The sequence below is a fragment of the Schistocerca gregaria genome, chromosome 4 (assembly GCF_023897955.1).
Source record: "Schistocerca gregaria isolate iqSchGreg1 chromosome 4, iqSchGreg1.2, whole genome shotgun sequence".
NCBI lineage: Eukaryota > Metazoa > Arthropoda > Insecta > Orthoptera > Acrididae > Schistocerca > Schistocerca gregaria.
In genome coordinates this window covers 726,847,495-726,862,247 of record NC_064923.1, presented here as the reverse complement: position 1 = coordinate 726,862,247, position 14,753 = coordinate 726,847,495, and the positions used below count along the sequence as shown (strand labels likewise).

Sequence of the window (14,753 nt, the reverse complement as noted above, 5' to 3'; positions counted from 1 at the left end):
GGAGCGAGAATCAAAAAGGTTACTTTCTTCGTGGCCAGAAAGCGTAACAACATTGTCTTTAGGCCTGTTGACAGGTCTTCCACTATCGATGACAAAATGTTGTCACGTCGTTGCTCACATTATTCCAGTATCAGAAACCAAAGCTATTTCGATCATGTGCCAAGGAATCTATAGAATACAGTGCAATACTAAACTGGAGGTGTGCCCTTTCCTTCCTTCCTTAATAATTACTAAATATTAAGTATTTTGCATATTAGATGTAGCTAATAGCATGTGACTCGTAATAAATATAACGCAAAAAATGTAAAATGCCTTGTTTCATGCAACATAGGGCATGATGACTCTAAAATTGCCAGGTTAATTAAATAGATAAGTAAACTTCCACACGAATAAAAAGACGTAAGTGAGACTGAAGCCATACAAGCGGCTGACGATCAAAGATCTAACCATTGCATTACTAGTTGGCACCCGTACAGCCGGCGAATGGTATTATCTCTCTTTTATTAGTCACCAAAGCTGATCAATGACTGGATACAATGATGAAAGCCTACAGGCCAAACGAAACAATGAAAGTATTTTCACTCAATATCACTAAAGCAAGACCACGTTTTATATTCTATGAGTAAGGTAGGAGTCTAGTTATCTTCGACCATCATCAATCATTGAATACGAATTCGCTACTGGGTACACAGTTTCTCTGAAACTCTCTGGCCTATTGGAACACTGTGCCTGAATGAACACGATCCCGGAACCACTACTCACGTCTCTCCCTCACAGCTTTGCTTCCGCCAGTACATCTCTCCTTCTTTTCAAACTAAGCAACGGTTTTATATGATTCCTACCTAAACTACAAGAGGCGTTACTAACCGAGTTCCAAAAAATGCTGTTCAGGAGCAAAAGTTTTGTGACAGATGACGAGGTGCTCCGGGATCAGTCCCTGTCGCGCAATAGGAATTTCTTCTATGGAACCAACGCTCATCCTCCGCGCTGTTACGGTGTCGCAGCAAGTAACTTCCAACCCGTCCACTGATGAAGCAATTTTTTAAATGGCAATCACTGCAGTGTTCGTTTAAGCCATCAGTTACTGGTTGATGAGTCGAATAGTGGATATGAAAAGATGGTGTCATCCTGAATGACGGTGATACTGGTTAAGTAAGTGTAAACTGAAGTCGCACATGTGTTAAGACGCAAGTTTAACCGTTCTTCTGTCTTTGACTGCGTGACATTTACTTGGTGCAAAATACCTAGTTACTAGACCTGACTTACAGTTCGTAGCTCTTACATAATCCGTTGTAAATAAATACTAACCGCGCTGCATAAAGGAAGTTCAGGAAGTGTGAGTATGAAGGAAATGAGACCAACAACCTATAAACGAGATTTAATTTATAGTTCACAATCTGGTAGTATATGTGGGTGTGTGTTTGGTGCGGGGCCGTGGGGAAGGTGAGGAATCGTTTGCGTTGTGGTAACGACGAGATCGCGCCACCGGTATTTAATAACACAATAATAGGTGTGCCTTAATATTCAGAGTTATTGTAGACAGATCAGCGCCTTCGAACACAATATATAACACATTATTAATAAAATAACACATACAAATACACACACACACACACACACACACACACACACACACACACACATATATATATATATATATATATATATATATATATATATATATATATATATATATATATTAAAACCACTAGGCGTGGAAAGTAATGGTGAGACAAAGAATGTATGACATAAAGAGGACATGTACATACCCTCTTCAATTCGAGAAGGAGCGCTCTGTTTAGTTCCACCTTTTTGTTTATTTCTTTAAGAGCAACTTTCGAACCCTGAAACAATCACCATAGTTTTATTATACTCAGAAATATAGAAAAGATAACTTTTTATGACTAATAATTACTGTTGTTAAAGCTTTGGAAAAATATTTTTGACATTGGCGAAAAACCTCTTACCCTATAGATAGCTGTCTGTACGTACATCTGCTTGTTTCCATCACCTATGCTGAAATCATCATCGGAGATTGTCTGAAAAAAATGTTAATCCATGACATTAAAAAGAGTTTGTTGTGAGTTACTTAGCTTCATTAATTAAAATTATAGCTCAGTTGTTCTTATAAACCTTCACAAATATCGTAGTCATGAGAACTTCATTCACTTTAACGATAATACATTGAGACATATTTACGTGATTATTCCTTATAATGTCAGAATAGGAGGAAGCGACCGTAGGTGTAATGTGAAATTAAAAAAAAATTGCAAAACCTTCCAATAAAACGTTTTAAAATTTCTATAACTTTTCATTTGTTGTCGCAATCGCATTTAACATTCAAAAAAGTTTTGCGAAATAGCATCCAGTTCGGTAGCTTAACTACCATCTTCAGGTCACATGCTAATGCAGTTGCAGTATAGGACATCCATAACAGTCTTACTTTTAGTCTTCAGGTAAAATCAGTTATGCACAGCTACTCTATCTGTGACAACTACTGAAACAAAAAGCTCAGCATCGTAAAAATTTTGATACAGCTATATAATTATTTTCGTTACAGTTGTAACTGTAAGCAGAGATTTGTCTGGTAAACTGTACTTGAAGTCAAGTGGACAAATTACTAGTGTGACGTTGTTGTATATATGTTGTATGTTCTACTTTTGAATTCAAGTACAGTTTACTTCGCTAATTTCTGCTTACAGTTACCGACAGTAACGAAAATAATTATATGGGCGTGTCACCTGATATTGGTAGTTAAGCTATCGAAACTGATCATAACTCTGTATCAAAAGATTTTAGAGTTAAATGCGATTAGAGACAATATATAGAAATGTCTTGAAAATTTTAAGAAGTTTTGTAGGAAGTTTTAAAATTTTTATAATTTCACATTTGATAAAATAATCGCATCTGAGTTTTTTGTGTCATTTCATAAGGCGCTGTCTTACAGTCACAGTATTGTTGGAAAACATGTTTTTTAACAGAAACCTTTAAAAGGCTAAATGCTAGAATGTGTGAGAACTGCTGCAAAAACCGAGAATTACATGTGGAGTAGCTCTCCAGGAATGTTATTGAAATCTAAAGAGAGAATGATTTCCCTTCCTATCAATAATAAGTAGCGATCTCATCTTATCGTTATAAGAGTCTAGTACAAAAACGATAATTTTCGGATGGCGGAAAAAGAATCATTTTCTTCTTCAAGACAAATTTATTGTGCCACTTCTTTGACTATCAGTAATTGTACATCTACTTCCCACAGAACTGAAAAATGAATCTCTTGCCAAATTTGCTGGTACAGTCTCTCCAGAAGAGAATGCTAAAATCTGTGTTCGGCCATCCAGGCCTAAGTTTTCCATGATTTGGCGCAATGGCTTTAGGCAAGTTCCGGGATGGTTCCTCTCAAAGGGCACAGCGGTTTCCTTCTCCAACCTTGAAACAATGACAACTTGTGCTTCGTCTCCAATGACTTCGTTGTTGACGGGACGTTAATCATTATTCTTCCTTCCTCCTTACTTCTGGAATACTAGTCTCCCCATTCTATGGCACTAATGAACAACAAATAAACAAAATCATTAAGAAATGTCGTAAAAAGTGTCAGAATTTGAGTGTGGAGCTTGTACCAGCGAACCGGATGTTCAAATCACTTATGTGAATAAGCCGTCTTCAGTGTAGTCTTCCTTCCATTCTTTTTTCCTTTGTGTGTGTCCTGTAGCTACCAACAAGACTGTAACACACAAGTCTAAATTAACGAAACGTGTCACCATTGCTGTAGTTGACATCTCCTGATATGTTCTTGGTTTCATAGTTATTTACAGTGTGTGTTGTCATTCTGTATAAGCGGTCTTTTGGCTGACGCAAATCTGCCCCTCCGCATTCTCCGTCCCTCCAGCCAGCAGAGGATTTAAGCTTCCATGCAGATTCATGTCTCACCTCATCTGTGCTTTGAAAATTACAAGGTATCTATCTGTCGAAATATCAGCCGTTCTGCGGGACGTTAACCTTGGATGTCATACGAACAGTTCCAGCGTTAATCAAACGAAATGATAGGCTAAATTAAAATTTATAAGGACTGTAAAACCAATATTTAGTTTCCAGCAAATCCAAATAAAAAGAGTCAGAATTCAGGTTAACAAAACAGAGTTATCGAATTTCATTGAAGTGACATGAAAGTGCAACGTAAATAAACGAAGAAATAATTATCTACCCGACTTTAACTTTATGAGTCACTGAATGATAATTTTAGAACTTCAGTATCACATTGTGCCTGACGATACAAGTGAAGCACACAGAAGACAGGCTTAGATATCAATGTAACTTCGTGGAAGAACATGTAAAATGGTGCCAGCTGCTCGCAATTCTGAGGAAAATAGGGTTAAGCTACAGGGAGAGGCAGGTAATATACAGTATGTACAAGGGACAAGAGAGAATAATTAGAGTGGACGATTGAAGAGCACGGATTAAAAAGGGTGTAAGACAGGATGTAGTCTTTCGTCCCTACTGATCAATCTGTACATCGAAGAAGCAATGATGGAAATAAAATAAAGGTTCAGGAATTGGATTAAAATTCAAGGTGAAAGGATATCAATATTACGATTCACTCATGACGTTGCTATCCTGAGTGAAAGTGAAGAAGAATTACATGATTTGCTGAAAGGAATGAACATTCTAATGAGTAAAGATTATGGATTGAGAGTAAATCGAAGCAAGAGAAAAGTAATGAGAAGTAGCAGAAATGAGAACAGCGAGAAACTTAACATCAGTATTGACCGTCACGAAGTAGATGAAGTTAAGGAATTCTGCTACCTAGGCAGTAAAATAACCAATGACGGACGGAGCAAGGAGGGCATCAAAAGTAACACTCGCAAAAAGGGCATCCCAGGCCAAGAGAAGTCTACTACGTCAAAGATAGTCCTTAATTTGAAGGAGAAATTTCTTAGAATGCACGTTTGGAACACAGCGTTCTATGGTGGTGAGACGTGGACTGTGGGAAAACCGGAACAGAAGAGAATCGAAGAATTTGAGTTGTGGTGCTACAGACGAATGTTGAAAATTAGGTGGACTCAAAGGGTAAGGAATGACGAGGTTCGGTGCAGAATCGGAGAGAGAAGGAATATGGGGAAATCCTTGACAAGAAGAAGGAAAAGGATGATAGGATATCTGTCCAGACAACAGAGAATGACTGCCATGGTACTAGAGGGAGCTCTAGAGGACAAAAACTGTAGAGGACTGAGACTGAAATACATCCAGCAAGTAATTGAGGACATAGGTCCCAAGTAATATTCTGAAATGAAGAGGTTGGCACAGGAGAGGAATTCGTGGCAGACCGCGTCAAACCAGTCCAAAAGCAGGCCTGTAGAGAATACAATGATCGTTAACACCTTCACATGCTGACTAACGACTGTTGAAAGAGACGTTCTCGTCACGTGCTCGTGACGTGTCAGGGGCAGATATTGGACTACATGGGAACGTGAGGCCGACATGCCCCTCACCAAGAATCCTGACGACCACGTCTGTCCATTACAAGGCGGCTCGCCATGTCATGCACCAAGCACATCATGAACTCTTCGCGTCTGCACCTGACATCTGTGAACAGGTAATGAACCCCCTGCTACGTTCTGTGTTATCCGATACCACTGGTCGCAGATTCTATCGTCGGGGAATATGACGATCTCCTGGAGAGAGGTCCCATTCTTCCCATATTATGGAGAGGCACAGCATTGTTGCTCCTGGCATAATGGTGAGAGAGCCGACATCAAGTATGACTTCAAGTAATGGCTGGTACTGACTGACCAACACCACAACGGTACATTTTGTGCCCTCATGTGTTACCGCTCATACGAAAGTATCGTCGTGCTATTTTTCAAAAGGACGATGCTCGTCTACACATGGCACGTGTCTATGAATTGTTCGGATGGTGCTAAGATACAGCCGTGGCCAGTAAGATACACAGACACGTCCCTCATCGAGCAGATTTGGAATCAGCTCGGGCAATAACTGCGTCCCATTGACAATAACCGGGATACCAAGGAGCGTTTACAGTGGTTGTCGGCCAGTTTGCCTCAGGAGAGAACACAACCACTTTATGAGATCCTTACCAACCCAGTCAGTGTAGCACGGAAGCCAGGAGGGGTGCGGCAACACATTGTAAGTGGGTTCATATGTCCAAGTTCTTTGTAAAATTGATTCGATGCGTTATTGGTAAGATAACATCATATATCCTCTCAAACCATGAAGATTCATTTCGTCTCCTTCTCCTCTTTTTGGTGCTTCACTATTTCTGTGAGGCAGTTCATAATTAGAATAAAATGTAGCAAATGTTACACTATTTCCATATGGCACTCCATTTTGCAACGCTTAAATAAGATTTTTCCTAACATTCAACTTAGTTACATGCAATGCATCAGTGCAAGAACAACTCTAGAATCCGCAATTGACAAAAAACCTCATTTGATACATACGCTGATAGCAACCTGTGTGTCAACTTGACAAACCGCGAAAACCACTAACTTAAAATCATAAAATATTTTCCAGGTAAATTTTGGCAGTGATGGTAAATTACATATTTATGTATGCTCGACGCAAAGCGTTATGTCTCGCCTGGGACCGTCAACACGGACAGTGGATTTGGAGACTGGAAACGTGTTGTCTCGTTTGACGAGTCTCGTTTTAAATTGTATCGAGCGACTGGACGTGTACGGGTATCGAGACGTCTCACGAATCCAAGGACCCTGAATGTCAACAGAGAACTGTTCAAACTGGTGGACGTTCTATAATGGCGTTGGGCGTGAGCAGTTGGATACGACTCTGACAGGTGACACGTACGTAAGCATCCTGCCTGATCACCTGCATCCATTCATGTCGATTGTGCATCCCGACAGACTTGGGCAATTCCAGCAGGACAACGCGACACCCCAAAATGCTACAGTGTGACTCCAGAAACACTCTACTGAGTTTTAACACTTCCGCTGGCCACCAAACTCCCAAGACATGAACAGTATTGAGCATATCTGGTACCTCCACCCCCTCGTGCTCTACGAATTTATGGACAGCCCTGCAGGATTCATGGTGTCCGTTCCCTACAGCACTACTTTAGACATTAGTCGAGTCCATACCACGTCGTGCTGCGGCACTTCTGGTTGCTCGCAGGGGCCCTACACGATATTAGGCAGGTGCACCAGTTTTTTTCGCTCTTCAGTGTATATCCTCACCTGCTAGTGCTGCCACCTGCGGTCTGTGATCCATTACTGCACGTTGATGTCGAAGACAGGTGGTGGTTACATTAATATGACTAGATTCTGTGAGTAAGGGGTCAATGCCCGAGAATACTCCTTGTAAAACAGAAATGAGATTCTATCCGGACATGATGATTCATTTGGTTTCAACTATTTCAGTTGATGTTCAGTGTAGGGATTCTAGTTTCTGTCTACTCCATATGACATGGATATGGCTGGTCTCCATGTTTTCCGTCGCGGTTGGAGCAGATTTCCACCTTGGCTTCTCCGGAGACCCAGACTTATTTTAGATGTGACTAAGACAAATAGTACACCAGATTTTACATTCCAATCTCAGTTTTTTAACATGTTAGATGTGCATCACGGTTTTACCGTCGTTTACACTGATGGCTCCAAACAGGAGAATTTCCTTGGCTGTACTGTGGTGTTCCCTGATCAGGTTACCCGGATTCGCCTCCCTGATGAATATACCGTTTTCTCAAGGGTGCTCCACGCGATCCTGAGGGCACTGGAGCGGATGAATTGTATCGGGGCAATCGATTTCTCCCATGCTCCGATGCTCTTACTGCCTTACAATCATTGCAGAATCTGTACCCGTCTGAGGAGATGGTCCAGCTGATATATGGCCAACTGTACTTGCTCCAACGGCGGGGTTAAGGAGGCGTCCTTATGCTAGGTTCCTGGTCATGTAGGAAATATGGGACAATGAATAGGCCGATCGGACTGCCAAGGAGGCCTGCAGAGAGCAGGATGTCGTCCAGTGTCCTATTCCCTTGCAGTCCGTCATTTCTGCACTCCACAAGAAGTGCATGGAGTTGTGGGGCGAAGAATGACTGGCGGTGACGGCCAATAAACTGCGGTTGGTGAAGTCAACCACACGGCCGTGGCGTTCCTCCTGCCGGTTGCTCAGGCGGGAGGAGGGGGCCCTCACACGTCTTCGGATCGGGCACTGTCCTCTCACACATAGCCTTCTATTACGGCGGGAGGATCCCCCGTTTTGTATATTTCTGGTGTGCACATCTCTGTCCGCCACATTTTAACAGACTGCATTTTACACCGTGATGCAAGGGCAGAAACACAAGTTCCTGGCGATCTGCCCTGTGTTTTAGTTAATGATGAGACGTGTATGTCGAGGGTTTTAAAGTTTTGTGATGTGTCTGGACTCTTGCCTTAACTTTTAGGCTGGAGTTTTTAGTGTATTGCAGAGTGGCTGACTCCTCCCTTTTTTCCTTGCGGCCAGCCAGCTACTTCCATCTGCTACACTATTTTAGCTCCCTCTACCACTTTCTTCCTGTGTTGTCCTTGTTTTACCACTGGCGGCATGCTTCGTCCCACGCTTCAGTGTTGGTAGGTACATATTTTTCCAATCTTGTTTCCTGTCTCTTACGTTCTGTTTTATCTTACTGTTCTGAGTCTTTTCTTGGCACCCGTCTCAACCTGTTACTGAGCGGGCGCTGAAGACCTTGCCGTCGTGCGCCCATACAACACTCTCCATCCATCCATCATCCATATGACAGTTATTGCGGAGGTCAATAGATGGAATCTATACGCTTATGCTGTATAAACGGTCTTTTAAAAGCGAAATTTAAATCTTAAGCTTCTCTTTTGCCAACCAGGCTCGTTGACGAGTAAGTGCACAGGAACGTTCTAACGGCTTAGTGATATGAATTTTCTCGCGTTCTCAGCAAGACCATTCGCTAAGGTTTTGTGGTCGAAGTTAACGCATGCTTCGCGCATCCATCTTTTATGAAGATACAATCTTTTAGTAAATTTTGCCTTTCGGAATTTCCAAGGCTTTTTTGAACGGGAAGTGCAAACATCTCAGCAGTTTTCTCAGCAGTTTCTCACGTTCATCATACTGGAACTAAATTATGTTCATTTGTTGTCGTAGTAGGATGCTAATCACTACTTACCAGCTCTTTCCAGCATAAAAACTGTATAGCCTTCTTGATGTGTTTATTACCTCAGTAATAATCGTGGGTATGAGGACATAGTGATCGGCAACCCCAGACTCCATACAGGCAGTGTGTGAGGCCCGTTTCTGTCTACGAGGCCTAAAATATTTACGTTCTGTGTTGAATATAGTTTCCAGAGAAACTGTTCAGAAATACTTCGCAAATCTGTCAGTCCTTATCATTCGCAGTGAATCCATAGACGTTTCGTCCTATGCTCAATAGATTGAAGTCCATTACAATCCAATATCCTTGTTTTACTTTTGTTGATATTCATCTTTTGGCCTCCTTTCAATATATAACTGAAGGGCTTATTTCAAGAATGGTACAAGCCAATTTTTGTGCATTCTGAGCTACAGTGTCCTAAAGTTAAATGAGCGCTGAAAAATCTGCAGTTGAGATATTAGAAATAGTCAGGTATTTCAAGTGCAGATTTTTCAGGTCTCATTTAACTTTAGGAATCTGTATCTCAGAATGAACAAAAATGGACTTGCACCACTATTGAAATAAGCCCTTCAACTTATCTCCGAAGTCTGCTAGCACTGCTGACAGAATTACACATTATCGGTAAAGTTCAAAAGTTTTTTATTTCTTCTTCATGAACATTCATTCCGTTCCCAAATTTCTCCTCGTTTTACTCAACGCACTGATTGAGTGACACCTGGCATAGGCTACTATCTCGTGTCACTCCCTTCTCAACTATAGATTCCCTTTCATTTACATTGACTCTTATACCGACAATGTGGCTTCTGAGAAGGTTGTAGAAGACATTGGAATGAGTGGATTTTATCCACGCTATATAAAGAGTTTCAGAATTTAGTCACAAGTGTAATTTTGTTCATTTATACAAGCTATTCCTCTCGGATAAAATGCTGTAGGTACAGTATAGTGGAAGGTGTAATACGGAGATGTTAATGAGGCACTGAGACATATTTGTGAATCTTGCCTCAGCTCTCTGAGCGGACTGAGAAGACTGCAAGGAGCATAGCTGCAACTTAGTGGTCCTGCTGTCACCAGCGTTGTCCAAAGTGTGTGCAGTAACAGGAGTAAAGAATGGAAAGCAACAGAGAAAAATTGTTTTTTATATTGCAAATTGTCTTCCGCAGACTGTGTGTAATTAAAAGAGCAATTTACAACATGAAAGAACTAAACGAGACACGGCACTTTTTAAGACTCTGACTTCATAGTAAAGAGACTGGTGTTTTCTGTATATAGCCGTCCTGGTGCAGGGAGTTTGTGGTTTTCAAAAATCAGTTCAGGGAAATGCAAGATGATTCCTGCAATATACACATACATATAGTGATATCACTATGATGGCCATTAAATGTGCTACACCACGAAGATGACGTGCTACAGACGCGAAATCACGCCAACAGCAGCTAAGCGGCTTTGCCTGGTGAAACGTTGTAGTGATGCCTCGTGTAAGGAGGAAAAATGCGTTTCCGACTTTGATAAAGGTCGGATTGTAGCCTATCGCGATTGCGGTTTATCGTATCGCGACATTGCTGCTCTCGTTGGTCGAGATCCAATGACTGTTAGCAGAATATGGAATCGGTGGGTTCAGGAGGGTAATACGGAAAGCCGTGCTGGATCCCAACGGCCTCGTATCATTAGCAGTCCAGATGACGGGCATCCTATTCGCATGGCTGTAACGGATCGTGCAGCCACGTCTCGATTCTTGAGTCAACAGATGGGGACGTTTGAAAGACAACAACCATCTGCACGAACAGTTCCACGACGTTTGCAGCAGCACGGAGTATCAGCTCGGAGACCGTGGCTGCGGTTACCCTTGACGCTGCGTCACAGACAGGAGCGCCTAAGATGGTGTACTCAACAACGAACCTGGATGCACGAATGGCAAAACGTCATTTTTGTTCGGATGAATCCAGGTTCTGTTTACAGAATCATGATGGTCGCATCCGTGTTCGGCGACATCGTGGTGAACGCACATTGGAAGCGTGTATTCGTCATTGCCATACTGGCGTATCAACCGGCGTGATGGTATGGGGTGCCATTGGTTACACGTGTCGGTCACCTCTTTTTCACATTGACGGTACTTTGAACAGTGGACGTTACATTTCAGATGTGTTACGACCCGTGGCTCTACCCTTCATTCGACCCCTGCAAAACCCTACATTTCAGCAGGATAATGCACGACCGCATGTTGCAGGTCCTGTACGGGCCTTTCTGGATACAGAGAACGTTCGACTGCTGCCCTGGTCAGCTCATTCTCCAGATCTCTCACCAACTGTAAACGTCTGGTCAATGGTGGCCGAGCAACTGCCTCCTCACAATACGGCAGTCACTACTCTTGATGAACTGTGGTATCGTGTTGAAGCTGCATGGGCAGCTCTGTTTGACTCAATTCCCAGGCGTATGAAGGCCGTTATTGTGGCCAGAGATGGTTGCTCTGTGAACTTATTTCTCAGGATCTATGCACTCAAATTGCGTGAAAATGTAATCACATGTCAGTTCTAGTATAATATATTTGTCCAATGAATACCCGTTTTTCATCTGCATTTCTTCTGGGTATAGCAATTTTAATGGGCAGTAGTGTATTTTACTTTCCCCGTATTTTTCTTACTTCCATCGTAGTGGAATTAAATTATGTTCATTTGTTGTCGAAGTAGGATGCTAATCACTACTTACCTGCTCTTCCCAACATAAAATCTCTACTAGCCTTCTTGACGAATTTATTACGTTAGTAATAATCGTCGGTATGACGACGTAGTGATTGTCAGTCTCGGACTCTATATTGGCAGTTTATAAGGTCAGACCCGTTTCTAGCTACGAGAACGCTGTGCTCGATGGATTAAAGTCGATTGCATTCCGTTATCCTTGTTTTACTTTTGTTGATATTCATCCGTCAGCCTTCTTTGAAGAATATGCAGATGACCTCCGAGGTCTGCTACCATCTCTGACAGAGTTACATATCAGCGTTAAAGTTCAAAAGATTTTACTTCTCCCTGAACCTTTAATTCTAAATTTCTTCTTGGTTTCTCCCAGATTACTCAGTGCACAGATTCAGTAAAATCTGGAATAGACTACTGCTCCGTGTCACTCCCTTCTCAACTACAGATTCGTTTTCATTTACATCTACACTTAAAACAGAAGTCTGGTTTGTGAAAAGGTTGTAGACAACAATTGAGTGACTGTATTTTATCCATGTTTCACAATGAATATCAGAATTTAGTCATAAGTGTAACTTTGTTCATTTATACAAGCTATTAGACTTCAATAAAATACTATAGGTACAGTGTCGTGGAAGGTGTAAGATGGAGATGTTTATGAAACACAGAGGCATATTTATGAAACTAGAGTGTCTTCCGGACAGACTGAAAGGAGTGCAAAGAGCATAGCTGCATACTAGTGGTCCTGGAGTCACAAGCATTGTCAAAAGCATGTGCAATAACAGAGTAGAGATTTGGAAAGTAACAGAGAAAAACTGATTTTTATATTATAAGTTGTCTTGTGCACACTGTGTATAATTAGAAGACCATTTTATAGCAGGGAACAACCAAACGAGTCAGTGCCGTTTTTAAGACCTGCCTTCATACTTGAGAGGCTGGAGTTTTCTGTGTATAGCCATCCTGGTGTCAATGTCTTGTGGTTTTCAGAAATCAGTTCAGGCAAACGCAAGGTGATTATGTTAACCAGGTACCTAGAAACGACGGAGAGGCTCCGTGCCCCCCGCAGATGCAGTGGTCCGCAACCCACGACGACTATCGCAGTCCACTTCACCCCTCACCGCGCCACACCGAACCCAGGATTATTGTGAGGTTTGGCTCCCGGTGGACCCCCCAGGGAACGTCTCACACCAGACGAGTGTAGTCCCTATGTTTGCGTGGTAGAGTAATGGTGGTGTACGCGTACGAGGAGAACTTGTTTGCGCAGCAATCGCCGAGGTAGTGTAGCTGAGGCGGAATAAGGGGTACCAGTCCGCATTTGCCGAGGCAGATGGAAAACCGCCTAAAAACCATCCACAGACTGGCCGCCTCAACGGACCTCGACAGAAATCAGCTGGGCGCTTTCGTGCCGGGGACCAAGCGCTCCTTCCCGCCCGGAAAATACACTCCTGGAAATTGTCCCAGGAAGGGGAAACTTTATTGACACATTCCTGGGGTCAGATACATCACATGATCACACTGACAGAACCACAGGCACATAGACACAGGCAACAGAGCATGCACAATGTCGGCACTAGTACAGTGTATATCCACCTTTCGCAGCAATGCTGGCTGCTATTCTCCCATGGAGACGATCGTAGAGATGCTGGATGTAGTCCTGTGGAACGGCTTGCCATGCCATTTCCACCTGGCGCCTCAGTTGGACCAGCGTTCGTGCTGGACGTGCAGACCGCGTGAGACGACGCTTCATCCAGTCCCAAACAAGCTCAATGGGGGACAGATCCGGAGATCTTGCTCGCCAGGGTAGTTGACTTACACCTTCTAGAGCACGTTGGGTGGCACGGGATACATGCGGACGTGCATTGTCCTGTTGGAACGGCAAGTTCCCTTGCCGGTCTAGGAATGGTAGAACGATGGGTTCAATGACGGTTTGGATGTACCGTGCACTATTCAGTGTCCCCTCGACGATCACCAGAGGTGTACGGCCAGTGTAGGAGATCGCTCCCCACACCATGATGCCGGGTGTTGGCCCTGTGTGCCTCGGTCGTATGCAGTCCTGATTGTGGCGCTCACCTGCACGGCGCCAAACACGCATACGACCATCATTGACACCAATGCACAAGCGACTCTCATCGCTGAAGACGACACGTCTCCATTCGTCCCCCCATTCACGCCTGTCGCGACACCACTGGAGGCGGGCTGCACGATGTTGTGGCGTGAGCGGAAGACGGCCTAACGGTGTGCGGGACCGTAGCCCAGCTTCATGGAGACGGTTGCGAATGGTCCTCGCCGATAGCCCAGGAGCAACAGTGTCCCTAATTGGCTGGGAAGTGGCGGTGCGGTCCCCTACGGCACTGCGTACGATCCTACGGTCTTGGCGTGCGTCCGTGCGTCGCTGCGGTCCGGTCCCAGGTCGACGGGCACGTGCACCTTCCGTCGACCACTGGCGACAACATCGATGTACTGTGGAGACCTCACGCCCCACGTGTTGAGCAATTCGGCGGTACGTCCACCCTGCCTCCCGCATGCCCACTATACGCCCTCGCTCAAAGTCCGTCAACTGCACATACGGTTCACGTCCACGCTGTCGCGGCATGCTACCAGTGTTAAAGACTGGGATGGAGCTCCGCATGCCACTGCAAACTGGCTGACACTGACGGCGGCGGTGCAAAAATGCTGCGCAGCTAGCGCCATTCGACGGCCAACACCGCGGTTCCTGGTGTGTCCGCTGTGATGTGCGTGTGATCATTGCTTGTACAGCCCTCTCGCAGTGTCCGGAGCAAGTATGGTGGGTCTGACACACCGGTGTCAGTGTGTTCTTTTTCGCATTTCCAGGAGCGTATGTGTTAGATCACACGGCCAACTGGGCGGGCGCCCAATAAAAACATACTGATATATATTTTATGTGTATGTACATTTGAGCTACTTATTTTCATTGTATTACG

The 14,753-nt window shown here is 43.6% G+C and overlaps 1 protein-coding gene across 1 annotated transcript in view; it reads right to left on the bottom strand.

The window, feature by feature from the left end:
- The window catches only part of LOC126267585 (atrial natriuretic peptide receptor 1-like), a 323,447-nt gene that overhangs the window by 160,544 nt on the left and 148,150 nt on the right, over window positions 1-14,753 (bottom strand). The window contains exons 6-7 of the mRNA XM_049972878.1: window positions 1,968-2,039; window positions 1,770-1,844 (exon numbers count right to left, since the gene is read on the bottom strand). Coding sequence (XP_049828835.1) covers window positions 1,770-1,844; window positions 1,968-2,039 — 147 coding nt within the window. The remainder of the gene's footprint in view (window positions 1-1,769; window positions 1,845-1,967; window positions 2,040-14,753) is intronic.